Source organism: Macaca nemestrina, chromosome 18 (assembly GCF_043159975.1).
Source record: "Macaca nemestrina isolate mMacNem1 chromosome 18, mMacNem.hap1, whole genome shotgun sequence".
Lineage (NCBI taxonomy): Eukaryota > Metazoa > Chordata > Mammalia > Primates > Cercopithecidae > Macaca > Macaca nemestrina.
In genome coordinates this window covers 88,236,264-88,249,688 of record NC_092142.1, presented here as the reverse complement: position 1 = coordinate 88,249,688, position 13,425 = coordinate 88,236,264, and the positions used below count along the sequence as shown (strand labels likewise).

The 13,425-nt window shown below is 57.2% G+C and overlaps 1 protein-coding gene across 6 annotated transcripts in view; it reads left to right on the top strand.

Moving 5' to 3' along the window:
- Window positions 1–13,425, top strand: part of LOC105488862 (ankyrin repeat domain containing 11) — a 228,610-nt gene that overhangs the window by 188,298 nt on the left and 26,887 nt on the right. For all 6 annotated transcript variants that reach the window (XM_011753349.3, XM_024795069.2, XM_011753348.3 and 3 more), the window contains one exon: window positions 2,246–2,384. In XM_011753349.3, the coding sequence (XP_011751651.2) occupies window positions 2,246–2,384 (139 nt within the window). The remainder of the gene's footprint in view (window positions 1–2,245; window positions 2,385–13,425) is intronic.

Sequence of the window (13,425 nt, the reverse complement as noted above, 5' to 3'; positions counted from 1 at the left end):
CTGCCGAGCCTGTCTTCTCCCAGCTGTCCTGGTGGAGGTGCTGGTGTGCATCTCCTCGTGGCTGTCATTTGCATTTTCCTGATGAGAAACACCGTTTCGGGTGTCCATTGTCTATTTGGGTATTTTCTTTAGTGAAGTGCCTGGCCGAGGTGCCTGTAGGCATCTTGCCTTGACCGTGGCCCTGAGGACAGTGTTCCTTCTGTCCAGGCTCCCGGAGGCCTTGATCAGTTTGGGGCTTTCCTCCCACGTCACAAAACTGTGGAATTTCATCACAGGCCTTTTCTGGAGCTGTTGAAATGAGCACATGGTTTTCCTTCCTTTATTTTCTTAGTGTGGTGAAATACATTGCTTTTTAAATTTCTTGCATTCTCAAATCTGTTCTTGCTCCTATCATTTGTGTTATCTTTTTATATATATCCTGTCTGTGTTCATAAAGTATGTTGGTTTATAATTTTCTTAGTGTAGAATGCCCTCATCAGGTTCTGAAATGCAGGTTATGGTGGCCTCTTCACATGTGTAGTAGAACCCCCCCCTCATCAGGTTCTGAAATTAGCGTTATGGTGGCCTCTCTTCAGATGTCTGATGGAACCCACACACTGGGCCAGGGGTGTTCTCGGAGGAAGGAGTTTAAGATTGGGGCTTCTTCCTGGTGTGTGCCATTCTTTCCTGTCATTCCCCGGCCCCGAGGAGGATGCCTCTCACATTCCAGGTGGGGACTGCACTCCAAGGGGGCCATAGAAAAGCTCAGTGGAGCTGCAGCCAGGCAGCAGATGAGCTGCATCTGGGCACCCAGGCCGAGGGCCGGAAGGACCTGCACTGCTGGGGTGGGTGTTGCGTTCCTGAGGCCCCATCTCCCCAGAGATCCATCTGGGACCCTCCTCCTGTCCCCGTGTCTCACTGGAGAGGCCCCATCTCACCAGAGACCTGTCTGGCACCCTCCTCCTGTCCCCGTGTCTCACTGGAGAGGTGGGCACATTGCCATGGCTCTGGTCTGCTTGGCAGCTTCTCTTTAACTCCATTTGCCCTGTGAGCTTGCAGCATGTTCTCGAAAGCGCTCTCATGGTCACTCAGGGATGTCTCTAGTTAACTGCCAGGTTTGGTGGATGCAGTGTTGATCAGTCAAGCTAGAAGATGCATCTGGGTCCCGGGAGGCAGGACCGTGGCTGGGGATGCTTGGGCTTCTCCCAGGGACAGTTGGGCATCTCAGCCCTGGAGCAGCTGAGGCCTCCAGTGTGCTGAAGGCACCGCTGACCACTGCACACGGTATTTGCCGGCAGCTTCCCTAGGGAAAGTTCCAGAAAGAAGGCTTACTGATGGGGAGAGGGGCTGTGTGTGTCGCACCGTCTGCCTCCCCACGTCCCGAGTGCTGTGTGCGTCACACAGGCTCCCTTCCCCATCCCCAGGGCACGTCTTCCAGCCAGTGGATTATGCCATTGAGGCAGTGCTTGCTCAAGGCCAACCTTGGGGCCAGGGCTGGATGGAGTTGGGGCTTCACAGTCCCTGCCCTGCTTCTTGCCTGGTGGGTGGGCCCTGCATTTAGGCCTGCGAGGGGCTCTGCTACCCCACAGGGACTCCTTCCTGGAGCTCCAGGGAGGGCAGAGATGGGGCTAGGGGCTGCTCAGTGGCCTCTGGAACAGTGGAAAAGTCCATGTTTGGGAATGGAAAAGGCAAAACTACAGCACAGCCAGTGTGAAACAGGCAGAGGAAGACGTGCTCTGACAGAACTCAGAACTCAGGCTACAGAGAGCCACACCTGGCCACTCACCTGAAGACATGCCCCCCCCCCCCCCCCCCCCCCCCCCCGAGACCCTGCTGGCCTTCACTCCACAGGAGGCTCCTGATGGGAACTTGGCTGTGTGTGGCAGCGCCACTCTTTTGGGAAGGCAAAGCCCTTGTTTTTCCTCATTGTTCAGTACCTCCCAGAAAGGCAGGAGTGGAGTGGGAGGTAGCACGTGTCTGTCTCCTCTGCTTTCTCCACACACACACCAGTGATTTCCTGAGCGTCCCTCCGGTGTGCAGGATGAGAAATGGGCCAGAATCAGGGCTGAGCCACAGCCCGGCCCCAGGCTTCTGGGTGAAGGTCCTGCGGTCAGTGACCCGCCTCACACAGCCACACCCTGGGGCGCAGGGAGGGTGTTTGTTGCCCAAATCAGAGATTTGCTTCTCCTGGCACATGAAACAAAATCTTGAGAGCTTAAGAATGTAATTTGGGAATCATGATTGAATGTATCCCTTTCTTTTCTAGGATAAAGATAAAGTTTCTCTAACCAAGACCCCAAAACTGGAGCGTGGCGATGGCGGGAAGGAGGTGAGGGAGCGAGCCAGCAAGCGGAAGCTGCCCTTCACTGCGGGCGCCAATGGGGAGCAGAAGGACTCGGACACAGGTACCAGCCCGCGGCCCCTCCTGCACTCAGCCCTCCACAGGCTGCCCGGAGCAGCCCAGGCAGGGTGTCCCCAGTCCCCGCACCTCCAGCTTTGCACTGGGACCCACGGTAGCACCCTGCACGCCGTCTAGGCAAGGGGCAGCAGGGGCGGGGCACAGGCCCCCACGTGCCACCTCCTCTTCACCCGAGGCTCAGGCCCCCAGGGCTGATTGGAGAGCTTCACTCTCGGGTCCCACACGTGTGGAGATGCACCCGGTGCGTGTCCAGCCCTGGGCGAGGTATAGGGCTTCTGACCTGTGGGTCTTCTGACAGCTGGACACAGGAGGGAGACAGTGGTTCCCCTCAGGGCCACAAAGGCACAGGAAGAAGCTCCATTGCTTGTAGTAAAAACCAAAGGGAGCCCTAAAAGTGAGCAGGAGGCAGGGAAGTCTTCCCAAGCGCAGGTGGGATCTAAGGCTGCAGAGCAGGAATGCGTGTGCTGTGTGCTGTGCCTATGCCAGAGTGTGTACCTGTGTGTATGTGTGCCCGTGTGTGCCTGTGTGTGTGCACGCCTGTGTGTGTGCCCATGGGCACATGCCCGTGTATCTGTACATGTGCCCGTATGTGCCCATGTATGTGCTTGTGTGTGTACCCGTGTATGTGCTTGTGTGTGTACCCGTGTGTGTGCACCCATGGGCACATGCCCATGTATCTGTGTACATGTGCCTGTGTGTGCACATGTGCTTGTATGTGTACCCGTGTGTGTGCATGTGTGTGTGTACCCGTGTGTGCCTGTGTATGTGCCTGTATGTGCGCCTGTGTATGCCCATGTGTGTGTTCCTGTGTGTGCCCATGTATGTGTGCTTGTGTGTGCCCATGTGTGTGCCTGTGTATATGTGCGCCCATGTGCATATGTCCGTGTGCCTGTATGTGCCCACGTGTGCGTGTTCATACCTGTGTGCCCGTGTGTGCCCATGTGCAAGCCCGTGTGTGTTCATGTGCACACACTCCTGGCAGGTTCAGCGCCTCCTGCAGTGCCCCTTCCAGTGGATTCTGTCTTGAGCTGCTCAGCGGGGAGCCCAGGCCTCTGTGCTGGCCGTGCTTGTTCTTTGGTGATTCTTGTGTCCAGAGGCCTCCTTGTCCTCCTGGTCATCCAGCTTCTCTACAGCCCTGCTGGGGAAAGTTGGAGGCAGTAGAGCACTAAGCTGGCCACAAAGCCTGGAGTGAACCGGCCTGACGTGCTGTGTCAGGCCCTGGGCTCTGTCCCTGGCCTCCTAAGACTCCTTGAGTGCAGCCATAGCACAAGGTGTAGAGGCTGTGCCAGGATGCGGGTTTGAGAGCAGACGGGGAAGTGGTCCAGGTGATAGGGGCTCATGATACTAAGGAGATTGTTGAAGAGGAACAGCAGCAGGCACAGCCGGTAAAGAGGATCCAGGCCCCGGCTTTTGTCAGCACAGCTCAGGAAGCTTCAGCCTTGATGATTGTGTGGCTGCCGCAGGCCCGTGGCCCCTCCTGTCCTATGTGGGGTGCTCCAGGGATGTGCTCGCAGTAGCCAGGTGGAGACTCTGCCGAGTGAAAGGCCAGCGGAGAGGGCTGGTTTTCCCAGGTGGGAAGTGAGGGGCAGGTGCAGTGCCAGGCACATGGCTCCTGTCTCTGGGCCAGCACATCTGGGGACAGGAAGGCTGCAGGGACACCAGCACAGGCCCGGGAGGACTCCTCTTCCCCGCAGCGGACAGCTCCAAGGAAGAACATTGGGAGGCACAGGGAAGTGAGTGGACAGAATGTGTGGACAGGTCCTGCGAGGGACCTCAGCTCCCAGAAGGGAGGGCCTGGGCGACTCCCGGGAGCTCCCAGCGGTGCCGTGTCCTCTCGGGCTTTAGGCCTAGAGAAAATCAGTCCAGTCCTGAAAACCCTGTGCTTGCTCTTTTTGGTCCCACGCTGGTTTTGGTTGTCGAAGGCCGTCACATTGATGCGTAGTTGTTCGCTCTTTGTACAGTGGCCATGTGGAGTTGGCCTCAGACCTTTGAGGTGTTTCTGTGATGTCTCTGGAAGTGTTGCTGAAAGGGTTAATGAGACAAGCATCTGCTTCTGCTTCCTAGGGGAACGATCCCGCTTGGTAAGATGGTGTTCCCAGGGCTACCCGGTGCCCACCCCGCCTGGCTGGTCAGGTCTCTTTGTGGTGGCCGTTTCGTCATCGTGGAGAGAAGCTCTCCCCCAGGGCCCTGCTGTGTTGTCAGAATCTTCCGGGGTCTGTCTGTTGATGGTTAGCGCCTGCCTGGTGCCAGCCCTGCTGGCCCACTGAGGCCGTTCTCACTATCTGTGGGTCCCTGGGATATTTTCTGCCACAGCCCTGAGCGCTCCTGGAACTGTGTGTTGAACACCACGTCCTTTCTCTGTGAGGGGCAGGCCCAGGTGAGGACAGGGTAGGTGAGAATCCCTGTGAGGTGGGAAAACAGTAAAGAACATTTTGAAAATAGAATTTTCCAGGCAAGGACTGTGACAGAAAGACCTAAGAAATATAGTATTTGTCCTCCTGTGTTTATCACCCTTTTGGGGCCAATTTTAATAACTTCTTGTTTAATGTCGCAAAACTAGATTTCCTAGGAAGATTGTTCTGATGTATGAATGTGGAGCATTGCTTATCCTAGAAGCTTGCATTTTAACCAGGACCCTCTTAAAGTAGCGAGTCCACGGCCAGGTGCAGTGGCTCACGCCTGTAATCCCAGTACTTTGGGAGGCCGAGGTGGGTGGATCACAAGGTCAGGAGTTCGAGACCAGCCTGGCCAACATGAAGAAACTATACCCCCGTCTCTACTAAAAATACAAAAATTAGCCAGGCGTGATGGCACGCGCCTGTAATCCCAGCTACTCAGGAGGATGAGGCAGGAGAATTGCTTGAACCCAGTAGGTGGAGGTTGCAGTGAGCCACGATTGCACCATTGCACTCCAGCCTGGCGACAGAGCAAGACTCCCTCTCTAAATAAATAAATAGTAGCAAGTCCAACTCCAGTGCGTTCAGCCCCACCCTGGGCCAGGAGGCAGGCTGCTGGGTGCTGTGACTCTCACACACGCTGCACCCCCCTCCTGCCCCCAGAGGAGCATTTCTTGCTCAGAAATGAGTGGGGTGGAGGGAGAGGTGCACACCTTGGCTGTACCCATCTGGTGGCCACAGCAGGGATGAGAAGAGAAACATTGGTGCAGGGTTAACCGACATGTGACAGACGAGAGACTCTTCTCTGGTCCCCAGGAGTCAGGCCCCTCTGGAGAGGTGTGGGTGCACCGAGGCATCCCTGCCAGGCTCTCCTCCTGCAGTGCCCCTGCAGCGCCCTCTGCTGAGCAGGCGCAGCCAGTGCCCCTTGCCATGGTGGGAGGGATGCAGGGTCACCACCGTCCCAGGTACCTTGGCTGTGTCCAAGTGGGAGAGGCTGGCACACCTCCCTCAGAGACTTCCGTGTTGCCTTGGGGATGGCTTCCCGCCTCCCACACACGGGGTGGAGTCAGCCCTGCCCGTGGTCCAGTCCCATGGAGATGCAGCCTCTGCAGTGCTTAGTCAGGGCTAGGGGCGGCCTGCCAAGAACAACGTGGTTGTCTGTCGTGAATCAGCGCAGTTTAAAGCAGTCCCTAAGGCTGTGCATCTGCGTGGTCCCTACACAGCGGCCTGGAGGCTGTCCAGGCAGACGTGAGCATGTGACACAATCACCTTTGCACGTTTCAGAGTGCCAGGCAGGAGCCTGTCCCAGGACCAGACCTCTGTAAGGGCTGTGGGTGCAGCAAGGAGTGGGAAGGCACCTGCCATGTCCTGGCCCCAAGACAGCTCTGCCCACCGAGCCCTCTCAGACCAGCTTGCCCTGGGACTTTGATCCCATCTTGCCTGCCCTGCTCTGCCTGCCCTGGTTGCCTGGGGCCTCTTGTATCTGCTTTTGAAGTCTGTCCTCTACCACCTCAATGGTGGTCTCAGTTTAAAAACCCTTGTCACTGAAAGCATTCATATTGAATTATATGATATCTGGGATTTGCTTCAAATTATACTACTTTGTCTACTTTTTCATATGTGTAAGTTTTCCCAACACTTAAAAAATCTAAAAGTAGCCAGGCGCAGGCGCTCACACCCTTCTAGCACTTTGGCGGGAGGGTCCCTCGAGGCCAGGAGGTCAAGGCCACAGTGAGCCGTGATTGCGCCACTGCACTCCAGCCTGGGCGACAGAGTGAGACCCTGTCCGTAAAAAATAAAACAGATAAATAAATAATCAGTCAATCAGCGCATGTTTTTGAGGTTGCTGTGCCTCATTGCCTGGCCTCCCTGGGGTTCTGGGGAGCCTCCTGCCCTGCTGTTTCTCCTGCGCCTTCGTCTGTGACCCTGAGTCTCGCTTCTCCCTGCCTAGGACCGCCGGGGTCCTGCTTGTCCTGGGGCAGCTGCGAGGGAGCCCTCGTCAGGAGCGCCGTGGGCCGATGCTGCCTGCCCTCTGCACGTGGATGTTTCTTTGGAACGAGGGGAAAAATTATGATTTTCTTATTTTGTTTTGACCTGTGACTAACGCCCTGGTCTCTGGTGCCTGGGTGTGTGCTCTGCGGTGCTGGCGGCACATGCTGGCTCCTTCAGCGTTAGGTGCTTGGCACCTTCAGTCTTTTCCTGACGTCATGTTTGTTCCTGGTGCCTCAGATAGGAGATGGCTGCCCTGACGGCTCCTGCTTCCCCGTTCCTGGAGGGAAGACAGACTTAGCCACGGGGGCCTGTGGGATCTTGGAACTCTGAATGCCAGACCTTGCCCAGTGCTAGAGGCGACGCGTGTGTGAAGTGGAAGAGGCTTCTCCCATCCACTCAGCCGCAGTGGACCCGAGCAGGCAGAGAGAGCAGAGTGCAGCAGGGGCCAGGCTGTGCTCGCAGGCAGGGCAGGTGCCTGGAGAGCATGGCACCCCGGGAGCCTCTTGCCAAGAAGGGCGTGTGCACTGCAGTGTGCTGTGGACCGGTGGCCTCAGCTCAGTGTCCTGACGAGGGTCCCAAGGCACTCACGTGTGTGGGGATGTTAGCAACACACGGCGGGCATCCCTGATGCAGTTTCTCACCGAGCACGTAGCAGACCCCATGCACCCCACACAGGGCACAGACCCCACGCACCCTACACAGGGCAGGCACCCACGCAGGGCACAGACCCCACACACCCCACACAGGGCAGGCACCCACGCAGGGCACAGACCCCACGCACCCCACACAGGGCACAGACCCTAAGCACCCCACGCAGGGCACGGATCCCACACACTCCTCGCAGGGCAAAGACCCCACGCAGGGCACAGACCCCAAGAACCCCATGCAGGGCACGGATCCCACGCAGGGCAGGGCCAGCCCAAGGCCAGGCCCCTCCCCTGTAGAACTCCTACCAGGCAGGACCAGAGCCACAGTCACTTCCACACCATCTCCTTCCCGAGAAACCTCAGCAGACTCTTCCTCCTTTCCTGGCTACACGGGGGCCCCTGCCGCAGCCTGACCCTCTGCTACCTCCTGAGCCTCAGGAAAGCAAGGTCGGCCTCTGAATACAGAGGACTTCGGTCCTGCCAGAGGGTGCGTGGCCGTGGGTGCTGGCATGCAAGCAGCCTGCGGGGAGGCAGAGTGGGGCTGCAGCAAAGGCCGTGGTGGTCGTGGTGAGGGTGGTGGCCAGGTCTTGTTGCCATGGTGAGGATTCTGGGGTCACCCTAAGAGCCACCACATTCAGGCACTCATGAAAAAGCACATCAAAATAAAATATTTTCACATGATGAAGAACTCCGCGTGATTGGTCTCTGGTCCTACTACTTCCCAACCATTTTTCCTCTCTGGATGTAAGCAGTTTCTCACACGTAGGGAAGGTTCTTCCTGTTTAAAATTCCATACTCCCCAAGCTGCAGCAGAGGCCTCCCTGACTCCCCTCAGAAGTGCACTTGGGCCGATAGCCAGGCCCATGTTGTCAACACAACACAGACAAGCTGGGGTCCACCAGACCACCGCAGGCTCAGCGATTTGACAGGACCCCAGGACTCAGGATAAAGGTGGTGGCTGCCGTGGGAGCCGTCAGCTGAGGCGGGGGCGCGCGGGGGCATCTGCTGCCTCGTGGCTCCCTGCGGTGGGACTTTGGGCCCATTTCTCAACCTTTCTGTGCCTCTCAGCCCTTTCATCCGTAAAGCTCTGCTGTGTGAGGAGCTGTGGCCCCTTGACAGAGGAGCCCCCCCCCACCAGCCCTGTGCTCTCACCGCCTACGCACTCGACCAGGCAGGCCTGTGCCCTGCAGGAGTGACGGACACAACTCAGGCCTCAGTGCAGGTTTGGACGTTGATCTTGTTTATTTTAAAATACCCACGACGCTGTGTGTGTGGAAAGGAGGCCCAGGGTGGGAAGCTGTTCGGTTGTCATCTGAGCCCTTTTGCCGACATTGCTTCCTTCCTTCTTGGCTTCCTGTTCACCATGGTGACAGCTGAATGCTGGTGAAACCACCATGGGGCTTAGACCCTGCTCCTTCCCACCCTTGCCACGTTACCCTGTTTGCCTCCGCAAGCTTCCTGTGGAACCGGTCCTTCCACCCCACCCCGGCCTGGAGATGGGGAAGGCATGGAGGTCGTGCAGGCAAGGGCTGGACGCACAGCCTCATCTCTGTATGACCCCTTCACATATACTACAGAAGAAGCTGAAGCTGAAAGGCCTAAGAGATGACCCCAGCTCCCATCGGCAGGCAGGAGGGCTGAGGTCACGCAGCAGACAGGGTAGGCCCTGTCTTTCTCTAAGTGATCAATAATGGTAACTGACAGAAAGAAGGCAGAAACAGAGAAACCTGGAGATTGGAAGGAGAAGCCATTCTCACCACACACGGTGGCTCACAGGACTCAGCGGGGGCCCTGCCAGCTTCTCTCGTTGGCCCAGGACAGGCTGTGGGGAGCTCCTGTCTTGCTGCCCCGAGGGGGTGTCGGTGGCAGGACTGCTGCGCCCTCGTTTGTGTGAGTTGAGCTCAGTGCTTGGGTGGGAACTTGGTGATCTGGACCATCCGCCTGGTGTAGATGGGCTGTGATTAGACTTCTTGGCCAGAAGTGCTGTATTTCATGGCTATGAACATCCAGATGAGGCCAGATGTTTGGTTTTAGTGAAGTGGACAGAATCTGTGAGCAGCAGCCATGCCACAAAGCTGCACCCGGCCGTGCCCATCCGTTCCATGAGCTGTAACCGCCATTGGCCATGAACTTTCTCTTGTTTGAAAATATCACCATGGAAACATCCCTTTGTGTAGCAGAATCAAGAATGTATTTTGACATCTTTGAGTTTTACGGTGGGATGCGGGAGTCGCACATTTTCCTATGTTGACAGTATCGTGGCCTGTGTCCCCTAAAAGACTTGCTAGAAAAGCCTAGAAATTAGAGGTGCTAAATGATTGATACAAAAGGCATTTGTTCAGATGAGTAGCAGAGGCCACACAGCTCCACATCCCTGCGGCTCTACCTCAGGGTCTCTGCATTGGAGCCCAACCTCAGACCTCCCAGGGAGGTAGAGGAAGGGGTTCTGAGCCCAGACCCCGTGAAAAGCTTGTCCTCTCAAGGAGGCCACACTTCCTGGACACTTTGGGCTATCTGAGCAGACACTATTCCCCCAGCTAAGAGGGACAGGTACTGATGAGGGGCTTTGAGAGGTCACCACAAAGACTTCTGACCCAGTCCTGCCCTCCGGTGGGGCTGGCATCTGTATTTGTGCCGTTGCTGGAAATGCCCCGCTCTCCCTGAGGCCCCCACCACCACAAAAGCAAACCCTCCCTGGAGAGACACACCGTCCTCATCCAGGCCTCGCGGCTCCGAGTGCAGACAGACGAAGAGCCCGGTTGGAATTACAGACGTTGAGGAAGAAAGCTGTCCTGAGAGAGTCAGCAGGGGTCAGCCCCAGGGACCTCACATGCTGGGATGGTTAAGTGCACAGTATCCATCGGAGGATTTAAAACCATCGAGTATCATGCAGATGTTTCTAAAGCATATGGAATATCTGGAAATGAAAACTAGAATCACTGAAATAAAAAACCCAGTGGGCAGATGATGTAGCTTATTAGACACAACCTAAGAAAGTATTGGTGAGGCCGGGCGTGGTGGCTCAAGCCTGTAATCCCAGCACTTTGGGAGGCCGAGGCGGGTGAATCACGAGGTCAGGAGATCGAGACTATCCTGGCTAACATGGTGAAACCCCGTCTTTACTAAAAATACAAAAAACTAGCCGGGCGTGGTGGCGGGCGCCTGTAGTCTCAGCCACTTGGGAGGCTGAGGCGGGAGAATGGCGTGAACCCGGGAGGCGGAGCTTGCAGTGAGCCAAGATCACGCCACTGCACTCTAGCCTGGGAGACACAGCGAGACTCTGTCTCAAAAAAAAAAAAAAAAGAAAGAAAGTATTGGTGAATTGGAAGTTCTAACAAGAAATTGCCTAAACTGGAGCACAGAATGAAAATGAGACAGGAAGCCCGCGGGGAGCTGTGGAGGAGAGAATGCAGCTCAACAGGCACCTCGGCAGAGGAGAGAGCAGGGCAGGGAGACGGTGGCTTTTCAAGGTTCATAAAAACACAAGCCTCAAATTCAAGAAGTGTAATGAATTATAAGCAGGAGAAAGAACAGTAATTACACATTTAAATATGACATTTCAATATGACTCTGACATGAAGTTTTCACAACAGCAAAGGGAGGATGTTAAAAGCAGCCAGATGTGGTGGCACAGCCACCCATGGTCCCAGCTACTCTGGAGGCTGAAGTGGGAGGGCCGCTTGAGCCTGGGAGGTGGAGGCTGTGGTGAGCTGAGATTGCGCCACTGCCTCCATCCTTGGCTACAGAGTGAGACCTTGTTTTAAAAAAAAAAAAAAAAAGGCAGCCAGATAGAGAAGACACTCCCTGCAGAGCACCCCCAGGCGAGTCACAGCTCCCACATCCCACCTGCACAGAGCACCCCCAGAAAGGTCACAGCCCCCCATCCCACCTGCACAGAGCACCCCCAGGAAGGTCACAGCCCCCCCATCCCACCTGCACAGAGCACCCCCAGAAAGGTCACAGCCCCCCCATCGCACCTGCACAGAGCACTCCCAGGCGAGTCACAGCTCCCACATCCCACCTGCACAGAGCACCCCCAGGAAGGTCACAGCCCCCCCCATCGCACCTGCACAGAGCACCCCCAGGAAGGTCACAGCCCCCCCATCCCACCTGCACAGAGCACCCCCAGGAAGGTCACAGCTCCCACATCCCACCTGCACAGAGCACCCCCAGAAAGGTCACAGCCCCCCCATCCCACCTGCACAGAGCACTCCCAGGCGAGTCACAGCCCCCCATCGCACCTGCACAGAGCACCCCCAGGCGAGTCACAGCTCCCACATCCCACCTGCACAGAGCACCCCCAGGCGAGTCACAGCTCCCACATCCCACCTGCACAGAGCACCCCCAGGAAGGTCACAGCCCCCCCATCCCACTTGCACAGAGCACCCCCAGGAAGGTCACAGCTCCCCCATCCCACCTGCACAGAGCACCCCCAGAAAGGTCACAGCCCCCACATCGCACCTGCACACAGCACTCCCAGGCGAGTCACAGCCCCCCATCACACCTGCACAGAGCACCCCCAGGAAGGTCACAACCCCCCCATCGCACCTGCACAGAGCACCCCCAGGAAGGTCACAGCCCCCGCATCGCACCTGCACGGAGCACCCCCAGGAAGGTCACAACCGCCCCATCACACCTGCACAGAGCACCCCCAGGAAGGTCACAGCCCCCCCATCCCACCTGCACAGAGCCAGGTGCTGCTGCCATTTGCCCAGGAAGCTCACCTCCAGTCTCTTTGCTGCCTCAGAAAGGCCTTGGCTGGATGCAGGGGCAGGAAGTGGGCTCCAGCTCCCAAAAGCATCATCCACTGTAGCCCCTGCTGCCCCAGGCCAAGGCCATGCTCCAGCAGCAGGAAAGGGCTCATGGCGGGGGAGGTCTCAGCTCTGTGCTGAGGAGGGGAGGGTTCTGTGGAATCTCCCATTGGCCAGCTGGGTACTGAGGTGCTGCCAACCTCAGAGGGCTGGCAAGGTGGATGTGGTTTGAAGAAAGGTCCTACAGGCCTTGTTTCTTAAAGATGAGGTGGGTGGCCGCCCAGGCTCAGGTCAGTGGACGGAGGTGCCACCGCCGACACGCTTGACTTGGGAAGATTCAGCCTTTCCTGGCGCCCTCCATGGCTCTCCCTGGACCTCTGCCCTCAGCCCCAGGCTGCCTGAGCCCATAAAGCCCTCAGAGCCTGCAGGCCATTTTCCGACTGCGGAGCAGGAGTGGAAGGGGGCTTCTGAGTCCTGTGGAGTTGCTCCCACCCCCGACCCGGGGCCACATCTGCCTGTAGCTGGGACTCAGTCCCTAGACCTGCATGTTTTCCACTTTGCAACTTGGTGAATACCATTTGGAATTCATAGAAATTGTATTTGACTTCTATTCGGACAGTGGAGACAGGAAATTTGCAGAATGCTGCAGGAACTTGCTGGTTGTTGCTCGGGGTTCTCCAGATGCTCTCAGCCTTTTGTTCCCTGCAGACAACACCCCACACCCGCCGTGCCCTGCACTGTGTGGAGGGGCAGGGAGCAGGTTTTGCAGCCTCTCCTCTCAGAGGGGCCTTTCTCAGGGGTGCACAGCTCCAGGTCAGCCCAGGCCTGGGGTAGGAGGGGCAGGCAGGCAGTGCGTGACCCCCTGCAGGACCCACTTCTGTGGCGCCTGACAGTGCAGGTGCCCGCGGCGTGTGTGCACATCAGGGACCCGCTCAACTGCTCTCAGACCGTGGTGTCGCTGGGCTGGAATGGAGAGCAGGCATTGTTGAGCCGCAGGCTGTGGCACACGGGGGTCTCTCTCCGTGGGTGGGGCTTTCCTTCTATCCCAGAAGCCCCTGGAGTGGGCAGTGTCTCGGACCTGACAGACATGCAGGTTTGCTGGGCTCTGGAGCTCGGGTGGTGTCTGGTACGTGTGGTGGGCCTCGTGGATGCTCGTAGCTGCAGGTGCTTGTTTCACAGTGGAGAAATTGGCATCCTGGGAGATCTGGTTTCATACTGGACTTTTGTTGTGTCAGGACAAG